The 12,370-nt window shown below is 38.3% G+C and overlaps 1 protein-coding gene across 2 annotated transcripts; it reads right to left on the bottom strand.

The window, feature by feature from the left end:
* Window positions 1-1,467: 1,467 nt before the first annotated feature.
* On the bottom strand, window positions 1,468-12,147 carry REXO2 (RNA exonuclease 2). 2 transcript variants are annotated; one of them, XM_090267892.1, is made up of 7 exons: window positions 11,939-12,147; window positions 10,920-11,003; window positions 8,078-8,155; window positions 7,381-7,492; window positions 5,907-6,015; window positions 4,525-4,578; window positions 1,468-1,913 (listed from the first exon to the last, which is right to left on the bottom strand). In XM_090267892.1, the coding sequence occupies exons 1-7, from the start codon at window positions 12,083-12,085 to the stop codon at window positions 1,784-1,786; spliced, it is 714 nt and encodes a 237-aa protein (XP_090124018.1). In that variant the 5' UTR covers window positions 12,086-12,147; the 3' UTR covers window positions 1,468-1,783. The 2 variants fall into 2 exon arrangements, with proteins under 2 accessions (XP_090124018.1, XP_090124019.1); XM_090267893.1 differs by lacking the exon at window positions 8,078-8,155.
* Between the last annotated feature and the right edge of the window lie 223 nt (window positions 12,148-12,370).

Here is a 12,370-nt window from a genome sequence, read left to right as displayed (position 1 = left end):
TCTGAACCTTTTTTGCAAGCCCAGTGTTTTCATCTTTTCTTGCATCAGAATTTGTAACATTCCTGAGAGCCAACTAAGGACAAAGACTCTTGCCAAATTTTAGTGAAAAGTACTAAGCCAATCAAGGTCACACCATTAGTGAAGTTTTTAAGTCCTCAGCACCATACAGTCACGGGCATTAAGTGAACACTGACTTAAGATAACGCCCCCAGCCAGCATAGCTATCCCATCATAGCACCTTTCCCAGAGGTCCTAGACTGAGTTAATCCATTTTCATCATGCATTAGTTATTACAATAGGGTGCTCACTGTATCAAGCACTGAGCTCAGAACTACACTACTGAGTGAGTAGTATTTAATTTACTTCTAACGAGTTAGGTGCAATCATTCTCATTTTACAGATAAGAAAAGTCAGGCTTAGAAAAGTGAATTTGCCAAAGTGAATCAATATGTCATGGAGCTAGGATGTGAACCCAGAGTATGACTCAGAGACCTGCTCTTAACTATTATACAACCTTGTGTTCCAAAACACTGAAGTTGAAACAAGAGTTTAAAAACCCATGCCATTTCAAACGGTCAGAAAAGTCAAGACTTACATTTTCATCAATTCATACACACTACACTTGTGAATTTGAGCCTTAAATTAACACATCTGGAAAAAGTTACACTAAAGTCTCTCTCCACTCATAAAGCTATTACAGAAGTTAAACAACTTAGTAAATGAAATTATGAGACAATTCTGAGCTACAATGTAGTGATTTTTGTATCTATAATTCTTACACATTAGGGTCACACTGCTACATTCACATAACTGGCCACGAGTTAGGAATGTCATTTGAGATCACTTCAGAAGTTTTTCAGACCAGTGGTTCTCTGGGAAAGACAGGTCACTTGTGGGTCTTCCCCAATTCTGATTTCTTAAGGAAGAATCTGTCAAGAATGAGATGTGTTCTACAGACACACAATTCTAATGTGCCCTCTGGCTGAGGAGTCACCTTAGTACTGCGCCCTAAGATACAGAAACTTAAGAGTTAAAATATTCAAACTGAAATCCTTTCTCAAATACTTACTGACCATCAGACCTAGGGCAGCCCCCTCCTATTTACATTCTATATACCTAGCAGTAATGGTCTTGTATGTATCTACCCAATAAACCTTAGTTATTATAAATAGAATCCCAGTTGGATGGCTTACCTGAATTTCTTGAATGGAGTGAAGAGTAGCTATTCCAAGCCTCCATTAATTCAAAAACTGTAAAAATGAACCTAAATTTGCCCTTCTGAATCTATCTCAAGTTGTTCTTGACTTGTAGAGCAAAACAGAACAAGTTCCCTTCCTATTTCACATAAAAAAACTTAATCCATTCCTAGTGGCATTATGAGAATTTAAACATTAGTGATAAGTTTTTTTTTAAAAAGCTATCACTTTGTAATAATTAAACTACTAAAGAATAGATGGTACAAAAAGGTTTGCATTTTCAATAGAACTAGCTTTATTATTTTTTAAAAAACAAAAGATGGTCTAAAAGCAAATGTAGATTTGTACCAAGGGATGGACATGACCTGGTACTTAAATAAGGAGCTGCTGTGGCATAAATGAAAACGGCATGTTAGGGAACAAATAATATTTCAGGTGCAGTCTGCTTGAATAATCTGGAGATGCAAATTAACTGAAAGAAGGTGCTCTGCCAGGCAATCAGCACTGGGGGGTGGGGGTGGGGTGGGGAGAACCACCAGAAGACACTTCCAGAGAACTATGTGGTGGCAGCACGAGAACAGGCATCATCAACTCACAGTCTTCTCATTCTCCCCGTTTTCCATAATTTTCCTCTTCTTTTCATCTGTTTTTTTCTTGAAGATGTTATTTCGGTAAAATTGAAGTTCTTTGATGCTTTCACTAATGTCATCAAGTGCCCTATAAGTAAACATAGCATACTGAATTAAATGCGCCAGAACACGAGACAATAATCACTTTACAAAACATAGCTTTTCATAAGTAAGAACAACAGGTACTAAATGCCACAATCCGACATCAAGAACTGGAACATTTCAGTAAAGCAAATTTAAGTACTTTTTTAAAAAAAAGTTTAAAAAGTAACATTTTCTTAATATAGGACAGATTAAAGTTTCCCTAAACAGTTCTATAAGATGGTAAGGTGTTCCACAGATAAAAAGAATCCCAGAGTCCCCCTGGCTGCTGTGGCTCAGTGGATTGAGTGTCGGCCTGCGAGCCAAGTGTCGCTGGTTCGATTCCCAGTCAGGGCACATGACTAGGTTGCACGTCAGGTCCCCAGTTGTGGGCGGGAGTGAGAGGCAACCACACAGTGATGTTTCTCTCCCTCTTTCTCCTTTCCCCCCTCTCTAAAGAAATAAAATTAATTAATTAATTAATTAATTATTAAAAAAAAAAAAAAGAATCCCAGAGTCAAGTAAGTTTAGGGAAAACCAGATTAAACATTTCTTCACATTCTTTGCAAGCATTTAATGTACTAATGTGTATTGGGAATTCCCAGGAGGAAGTGGGACTCTCTATATAGAGTATCTCTAAAAGGTAAGCTCATCTATGGAAAAACTAACAGCTCATGGAATATAGTCTGGAAAATACTGCCAATGACATCCCTGCACAAAATGTTCTAACACTGGAACGTAACTCATGTCTTAGTCATCACAATCAACACTGATTATCAGACAATATCTAACCATGAAAGGTCTTGCTCCTCTGGATAATGACCTGTGCTATAACTAGTGGCAGCCTGCCTCCATCTAACAGCCTCTCTCCTCCTCCAGCAGGCTGTTTCTCATCTGTTGTAGTCTAAGAATTCAGGTAACCAAGATTCTTAGAACAGTGTGCAAGAAAATCAATACGCTCTGAATGATGGGCCAAAGGCCTCTTCTAGAGAATAAACTGCACAAACTTTAGTGTAAGAGGTTTACAACAGTTATTTCTGTGGTTAAGGCAACAATTTTGCTTTCTTCCCAGGTCCATGTACATGGTGGAGAGCTGAAATTATCAAAACACAGCCTCTCGCTAAATGAAGGTACACAACAACCTATCCACAATACTGAAATCCAAAAAAAGATCTGAAAACCCGAAGTACCTTTATAACCCATAATGTGTAAAACCTGGCCAACCTCGATGTGAGCCTATTCATAGTCATTAGTAAGGCCATTAAGTGTGAATATTAATACATTTCACTGTAGAAATTTCAATGTGTTTTTTTGTTTGGTTTGGTTTTTAATCCTCACTGGAGGACATATTTATTGATTTTAGAGAGAGGGAGAGTGAGAGAAAGAGAAACACTGATCAGTAACCTCCTGTACACACCCTGATTAGGGATCAAACCTGCAACCTAGGTATGTGCCCTGACCAAGAATTGAACTGGCAACTTTTTGGTGTAACGAACAAAGTTCCCACTACCCAGACAGGGCAAAATAGCAATGTTTTTGATTATGGGGTGCTTCCTCAGCCCCTGTTAGTGGTATTACATAATAATCACTACAGGTACACTATTCTCTTTCTAAAACCTGAAAAACTCTGAAATCCAAACATATGAAGTCCCAATTATTTCAGATAAGATAGATATTCTAGTCACGTATTACTGTGCTGTCATCCATGCAAGTCCAATTTAACTTGTTACTTATTTTGGGGAGAGAAGGGAAGGGAGGGAGAAAGAGAGGGAGAGTAACATCAATGCGTGAGATAAACATCGATCGGTTGCCTCTTGCACACCCCCAACTCAAGACCTGGCCCACAAGCCAGGAGCTGGCCCACAAGCCTGAACCTGGCCCACAACCCAACCATGTGCCCTGACCAGTAATCAAACCGGCAAGCCTTCAGTCCGCAGATGCCCAACCTACTGACCCACACCAGTCAGGGCATGCAAGTGTGATTTTTTTTTTTTTTTTTTTTTTTTAAATTAAGAATCCCAGACTCTTAAGAACAGAGACTTGGTTTTCCTATGTTTGACTAAAACTGTTCCTGGCACATAGTAGGAGCACAGTAAATGGATGAACCAAATGCTGTCCCTAGAAGCTGGCTGCTAAATCCCCCATCAAGTTTTATGTTCTTCCTGAAAGACAACAAAAATCAAAAAGTAAAAGAGGACACTAACTTGTACACTTGTTCCTAAGTTGGAAACAAAAGAAACAATCTGAAAAACTAGAAAGTGTCCAAGTTAGGTTAACTGTATATACAACTGTACACAAAGTATTCTAATTTTAAATGCCTAAGAGTTGATATTCTTGCTGGGGAGAAAATTAATACTGCGTATTACTAGAAAAATCAGACAGTTTCATATAGCTACAAACTAAGTTACCTAAAAGTTTTAAGACTGCAATAAAGACATAAGACCCTAATGCTAGAATCCTGACCAGAATTTCTGAAAGTCTTAGCAAAAGAAAATTATCTTTATGCCAGTTGTCCTTTATTTTTCCCCCAAGGAAAAAGACTAGAAAAGAAATATTATTTCATACAGTCAGAAATTTGGCATGTCAGATTGCCAAGCACCGGAAGGACCCAAACTTACCTGTGAGAAGCAGCCTTCTTCGGTGCAAATTCATATTCTTCTGGATACCAGCGCCTATACACAGCAAAAACAGAACTCTCCAAGTCAAGTATCTCAAACACTGGATAATTTTTTAAGCAACTTATTAACTGAAAAAGGCATTTGGGTTGTGACAACCAAGTTGCCTCTTAGCCTGGCCTCTATGTTCCACCCTCTCCTCCCTTCATTCTTAAATCTTCTCTTTGGGTAAGCTCATCAATACGTTAAGATTCCTAAATCTGTTAACTCCAGCCCAGCCCTCTCCTGAGCTTCTGTCATCAATACCCAACTGATTGCTGGAGACAACACCTAAAAATCCATCAGACACCATACCCCGATCCTCCACAACCCCTCCCTTCCCCCATCTATCCATCTACTCTTTCTCTTACTTTCCTCTTTATCTTCAACAGTTCCATCATCTACCTAACTGCCCAAACAGGAAACACTAGAATCACTTTGTATCTCTTCCTTTTCCTCGCTCCCCCATTCAATCATTGGATGCCAGCCAAATGGCTTTCTCAAATACTTTATCCCATATCCTCTCTATCACCCTATATCCAATTCCCTAGTTCATCCTTCTTGCTCCAAGATGATGGCAGTCTCCTTTCTTATCTCCCTACCTCTTTTCTTGCTGCCTTGTAATCAGTATGATCTAATCATATCATTCTTCTATTTACAAGAGAAACTTCAACCTCCTTATCATAGCATACAAGCCCTTCACAATTGGGCCTTGTCTCCCACTTTTCCAATCCCATGCTTTGCACTCCAACATTAATGAACTATTTGTAATTCCTTGAACATGTTTTGTCCTTATCTTTCTGCTCCCTCATATCTTTACACCGCTTCCCAATCTCTAGAATGCTCTCTTCTCACTTAAATACCTGGAAAACTTCTATTCTTCTTTAAACCTCAACTTAAAAGCTATTTCCTATGTAAATTGTTCCATTCCCCCCATTCTAGTAGTTAGCTGCTCCTTCCCTTGTGCTTTCAATATTCTATATACACATTTCTATTACAGAAGTCATCAACTATGTATTTTTAGGGTGTGTTTTTTACACCCCTGTCAACCCATTAAATTTTAAGCTACTTAAGGGCTTTTCATCTATATGTTCCCAGCACATAGGCCAATATGTGCTCATTAAATTTTCTGCACTAATGAAACTCATGTGGAAGATTTTTGACATTGTTTCCCCCAATTCTCACCAGTCCAGAATAAAGTAAGGTCCCCGTCCAAGCAAGTATGGGATGAGGAACTTATATGCCCACTTTGCACTCCCAGTTCCACAGCTCTATTCAATTACTTTACACAAATTCTCAATTAAAACATGCTAAATGAGACAATGCTTCCTAAATATAGCACTTACCTGCACAGTTCCTTAACAGTGCTCACATCAATTATTCTATAATGAAGATGCTTCATGAACTGGGGCATGTATTTGTCAAGAAACTTCTTATCTGCATGAACTGAATTTCCTAGAAAGACATGACGTATACCACATCTGTATATTTCTAGTAGTATACAACAGGATATAAAAATTCATAAACCATACTTGAAATGGAGACAATTTTTTTTTTAATTCAAACAAGTCTTAAAACCATCTCAGATTTGAGTGCATTTGATTTGGTTACACATGCAGATTCTGAGTATTTAGTTAGTCATAAATAAATTTGTAAATGGTCTCTCTCTGGACAAAAGGATAAATCTATCATTCCACATATTTAAAATAATGCACAAATCTGTTATTTTTTTTTTTTATATCCATCAGATGTGCACATTTTCTCCCAATGTCACAAAATCCACACTAACACTAAAGATTTAATTTTTAATGAATTGATAAACCTAATAAGTTGATAAACCTTTAATTAGTTTAATTTTAACAAATAATATCCATATTCATGTTTAAATACAGTAATTTATGTTAAAAACACTAAATTTTAAATGAGAACTGTAAGATAAGACACCAGCTACATTGGTGAGGAGGAAAATATATACATTATATGCTCTAGCACTTAATGTCAAAACTTTTTTATGAATGTTTAAGGAAAATGCTAGTTCCATATACAAATGCTAACACACCTCCATTAACTTCCCTGACAATGCAGTGCTTTCAAAAACAGAAGAACTGACTCGGTGTCTTTAAAAAGATAATGTCATAAGGAAAAAAAGCACACATAGACATTTTATATTAAGAGAATAAAGATTCATAATAACCAAGTGAAATGCATGAGCCTTGATTAAATCCTGGTTCAAAAACAATTAGATATTTTGGATGTGGACTAGATATCAGCTGATGACAATGAATTATTTTTAATTATCTTAAATGTGATAATGACATAGTGATTACATAAAAAAATGTCCTTACTTTTAGGAAATGTTTGATAAAGTATTTAGAAATAAAGTGTCAATGGTGCCTGCAATTTAGATTTAAATGTCCAATAAAAAATGTTACTATATCAATTTACAAAAACAAACATAGCACAAGATAATAATTACTAAATCCAACTTTTCTGTACTTTGAAAATGCTCCATAATAAAAATATAGGAACTGTAATAGAACATAAAAAAATGTTTTTAATTAAGAAATTTTAAATTAGAAAAAGAAAAATATGAGGAAAATTTTTATTGCGTTAATGTGAGCACCCAAGATCTCATGTCAGGTTTAGGGCATTTCCCCAATATTCACATTTAAGTTATACAAAAACACTTAAACATAAATGTAAGCTGTATAATCCAAAGTGAAAGACATGATGGTCTCAGCTGATCTTTCTGAAACTGCAGTCTCTTGAACCACTACAGTGGAAGACTATCTACAAGGTACACATAGGATTGGATTTTACCTGCAAGTGGACAGAGCCCTGGAGGAGTCTGCTGTCGTACAAAGGACAGAAACTCATATTCTGCCTGCTGCAATGTCATTGTACTCTCCTTCACTGCTTTGGTTAGACCAGACTGCAAGACAGAATTCCCAGCCCCATCAAAAACACATGAAGTCAGTTTTCAAAGGCATCAGAAAAACTTCATATCTAAAATAAGAAAATATAACCATAAATGGACCATTTGTAGAGTCCAAGTTCAAACTGAAACTGCCATCTTTGCAGATAATTTTTTCCTTGAGAATCCACATTAAATAAGCTATATTCCTGGTTATTAATATTATTTCCAGTCAAAAAAGGTGGTACTCGAAGTCAAAGGATATAATCTCTGGGAAGAAACAACTATTACCAGGAGAGCAGCATTCCCCCTTCTCTGAAAGTTGATGTCTACCTAACTTTATCCAAAAGACTGATTTGAACAATATTTGACAATCCATAATGCAGTCTCAATAGACTGAATGTAGGAGAGGAAAAACAAGGACATCAGGGAAAGATGATCTTGAGAGATTCCAAAAATGAAAAGTAAACAAAAAAATCACTTTCCCACGCTGGCCAAGCAATCTTCCTCGAACCCTTTTTAAAATACCATCCAACAACGGTATAGGATTCAGATGTTCTTCCTGATACCCAAGGCAGGAATCCTGCTATTTGGTAATGTTACCTTCCCATGATGCTCCTTACACCAATCTGACATGCTGTCCAGTAACTCATCTGGCTGTTTTATAATCAGGTTAGGACCCTGTGGATGGGAAAAGCCATTAGTCATCCAGAAGCAACAGGGATAACCTTGGTTTCTGAGACAAAGTTTAAGCTGCTTCAAGAATTAAATATATATACCAGAGAAAGTTAAAAGACGAGGGCATTTTTTAACTCTAAAAGTGGTCCTCATTTATTCTACCACTGTTTATAATGGCAAAAAAAGAATAAATGAACACACATGTACACACTCACACAACTGAAAACTGAAACACTTATTGAAAAGAAACAGGTATCTATCAAGGCCAACAAACTACAGCCTAGCCTGTGGCTTTTTCTATTTTGTTGCCGGCAAGCTAAGAATGATTTTTACATGTGTAAGAGTTGTAAAACAAACAAACATGTAACAGAGAGGTATATGGCACTCTAATACTAAATTACTTAATATTTGGTCTTTTTTAGAAAAGCTTGCCAACCCCTATATTGCCAAGTGAAAAAAGAAATTGCATAACAATATATATATGCATATGATTTCACTTAATTTGTTTTTTAAAAAATACATGTACATATGCATACAAAATACCAAGAAAATACATAAACTTTGGGAGTATTATGGGGCATAAGAGCAGGCCAAGAAACAGGGCTTACTACATATTTTTTTTTGGATAAAGTTACACTGTTTTAATTTTAACCATATTTTCATACTAAAAAATTAAAAAGGTAGTCAGTGATAAATGACAAATAAAAGTGGCCTTCAAATTCTCAGCTCCATTTAAGAGAACGTGTCTTGGATAGAGTCCCAGCAGTAACAGAAGCCCAATTTGTGGCATTACGGAAAGTAACCTTGGCCTTAGTTTCTCCTTCTGTATAATGGAGATACTAAACTGCCCCTCTCCTCCCAAAGGAATGTTAAGAAAATAAATTACAGATATGAAAGTTCTTTGAATTCTCTAGAAGAAAGATCCTATAAATCTAAAGTATTATTACTATTAAGGTGGTAAACATTGTTTGCAATCACTGAAAGGAATGGCTAAAATTTGACTAAAATATGCCCGGCATCCTACAACTAACAAGGAGTTTCAACCAAACAAGAAAACTGGTAATGGTCAATCTCCATGAAGAAGCAAAAAATTTGCTCTGATACATATTTTTTAAAAAGCCAGAACCTCATACTGTAAAAACAAAAAAACAAAACACAGCTCTAGCAAACTCTGGTGGAAAAATTTAACTACTATCAATCTAGGACTATATAACTCATTCTAGATCCCAGTAAGCCACCCACAGAAAATTTTCGTAGTAGGATGCTTGTTCTTCTGCCAGCATAAAACACTCTCCCTCAGACTCAGATACAAAAATAAAACTTATTTTCCACAGAACTGACACTTAAGTGCCAACAGTCCCTAACCATTTTTTTCACATCCTTATCCTCATCTGACTGAGTCTATTTACAAATGTCGCACTCATCTGCAGCTGGGGAATACAGACCCAAACTTCCTCCAGGGTACATATCAACTAACTGGTCCATTAAACTGTCACTATTTCACATTATATCAACAGTCTAAAGGAAAAAACTCTTCTTCAGCCAAGGGTAACTAGGGCTGGTAAAATACAGACACTTCTCTTCACTATTCATCTCTAGTAAATGCCAAGTGACAGGATAAAACAAACAAACCCAAAACTCAGGTTTATATAAATAAATTTATTTAAAAAATTTTAAAAGCTAGTCACTATGATGAAAAATACAAAGTCTAATGGTTCTCCTCCAGCAGATATATCAGGAAGTACTCCAGGATGTATGCCCAGTACTCCACAAAAGGACCAATTCATCTACAAATGCTTTCTCCCTTTTTCCTACTCGGGAGAGTAAGTCTTAACTATAGATTTATGAAATTTATCCAGTGCCAGTAACACATCAATTCTACCCTCTGGGAACTTATTTTAATAGGACTCTTTCCCACAAACATACAAACTGTGTTCCTATTCTAGTTTCTCACTGCCTCTGGATTCTGCTGACAATATGAGAGTTATTCAAGGGCAGGGATTTCATCCTCTACCAACCAAATGCTGTCACACACTTATTACATGTTCCATGACGTGTGTTTTATATGTTTTGTTTACTGTTTCAGTAAAAAGCAACATGTTAAAACTTTAATCATGCCCAATATCAACAAGAGAATATTTTATGATTCTGCATCAACAGATTTTCTAAAATCTTAATACACATCTAGAAAAATCCCATGTCCTAGTTGAAAAGGCAAAACCTGGATATATGGAGTCAAGTTAAAGTTAAGGTTATGACAGAAAGATGTCGACTTTGGCATGAGTCACCAGTAATGATGGGAATACACAGCTGGTTGTCTTACTGGGTGGGGGCACTTTACTTAGACTGCCTGGGTTAAACTCCTGGCTCCTGCAATAACTACTCAAGTGGCCTTGGGCAAATCACCCAACATCTCTGTGCCAATACGTCCCCCTCTATAAAATGAGTATAACAAACAGTAACTACCTTATAGTCATCGTTAGATTAAGAGTAACTACATTAATGCTCTTAGAGGTCTGCCTGGCACACAGTAAGTGCTCAGTAAATGATAGCATTTACGTTTCTGTAATTTTTGGCAGGGCTTATTAAAAAATAGCTAGTCTGAGATGAATTACTTTGGTTCTAATACCAATCCTATCGTGCATGACCTAGCACAGTACTTTGTATCGTAATCTTATTTTTTAAATAAAGAAATAGGGAAAAACAATCTTTGATTTCCAATACGCTCTAAACAGTATGGGTGAACGTATTACAGGGCATCACCTACTTTAGCCAAAATGTTGAGATCAGAGTCAGTTATCAGACAGGCCATCTCAATAATCTGGTCCTTCTCAATGTCCAATCCTGTCATCTGTAATAAAATATAAATATATAACACACACATCTTTCCGGCCTATCTTACTCGTTTTTTTTAGCAGGAATTCCCTCAAGCAGATAAAATTCATATCCCGCAGCCAAGATAGAAGAGACAATAATGGTCCTTGGGCAAGCCCTCAAGGCACTGAACATTAGTCACTTATTCAATAAACATTTGCCAAAAACCAGCTACATGTCAGCCACCCGGGTCCTACACTAGGACAGATGCAGAATAAGTAAAATTAGGTGCTGACATTCAATTTTGAAACTTAGGTGACTAGCATTGCTACATCTCTGCAGAGTTTACAAAGTATTCATGTTGATGACACCTCCTGACCTTCATTTCATATACATATGAGAAAACTGAGGCTTCAAGGAAGAGGGGGTCCTTAGCATGAGTATAGGAAACCTAAAGGGAACACAACTGGGATCTAATCGCAATTCAGATCCTCACTAACAGCATGGCCTCGAGCGAGCTGAATCCTCTTTCAGGGCCTCAGTTTCCTCGTTCCTGGAATGAAGGGTAAGGCTGAGTCATTTCCGGAGTCCGATCTAGCTCCAACAACCTAGGGTCCTGTAAGGCCGGGGAAGGGTGCTTAGCAGAGCTGCTGTCCTCACCCGCCCCAACCCTGCGACCCTAGGCTCAAAGGGACGAGAGCACTAGAGAGGTCCCTCACCTAGGCGCAGTTGGGGGTACGCAGACATATGGATGACTCCTCCGTTTTGAAAAGAAACCCTAGAATCCAGCACAGTACCCAAACCCACAGGACATCTGCCCCCTGACTTGCCCCCCGCCGCCCACACCCGGAAGGCACTCACCTGCCATATCTGAGACCCAGACACAAGCCACTCTTCCCGGACACATTGCGCTACTCGGTCCCAGCTCGAAAACTCACTCGCCTCCCCTCACACCCCACCAACCTCACTCACCTCCAGGTCCACCCAGACCATCCGCTGGGCCATGCTCTCCCCTGCCGCCATGGCTGCGCCACCTTCGCGGACAGCCTTCGCCCCGAACAGCCCGCGACGCCCACCCACACCTCCTAACAGCCTGGAGCGCAGGGAGCCACCTAGCATCACCCGGCACGAGCACCACAGCCCCAGCCTCTCAGCCGGCGCTGGCGCAGGCGCGATAGTCGCTAAACGTCGCAAACCCACGGGCAGGCACAGGAACAAAAACCACAAGTCCCAGCATCCAGTGCGCCGGATTGCCCTAAACAAACCAGTTTAACTGCCGAATGGGATGATGGGACTTAGAGTCTCGTCTGTTATTGCGACCAATTGCTCCACCTTCGCCACGTGTTTTCGGATGTTATTGGACGCTCTTGTTTTTCAGAACTAAGTTTATTCGTGTCGGAGTTA

The sequence above is a fragment of the Furipterus horrens genome, unplaced genomic scaffold (genome assembly GCF_987537825.1).
Source record: "Furipterus horrens unplaced genomic scaffold, mFurHor1.1.pri manual_scaffold_2, whole genome shotgun sequence".
Lineage (NCBI taxonomy): Eukaryota > Metazoa > Chordata > Mammalia > Chiroptera > Furipteridae > Furipterus > Furipterus horrens.
Note: the sequence above shows the minus strand (reverse complement) of the source record. Positions and strands in the feature narration are given on the sequence as shown.

Coding starts and splice junctions, on each gene's coding strand:
- REXO2 (XM_090267892.1), bottom strand. CDS start 12,085: ATGCTAGGTGGCTCCCTGCGCTCCAGGCTGTTAGGAGGTGTGGGTGGG. Junction 11,004..11,938: donor TGGTCTGGGTGGACCTGGAG/GTGAGTGAGGTT, acceptor ATTTTATTACAG/ATGACAGGATTGGACATTGA. Junction 1,914..4,524: donor AAGAAGGCTGCTTCTCACAG/GTAAGTTTGGGT, acceptor GTTTACTTATAG/GGCACTTGATGACATTAGTG.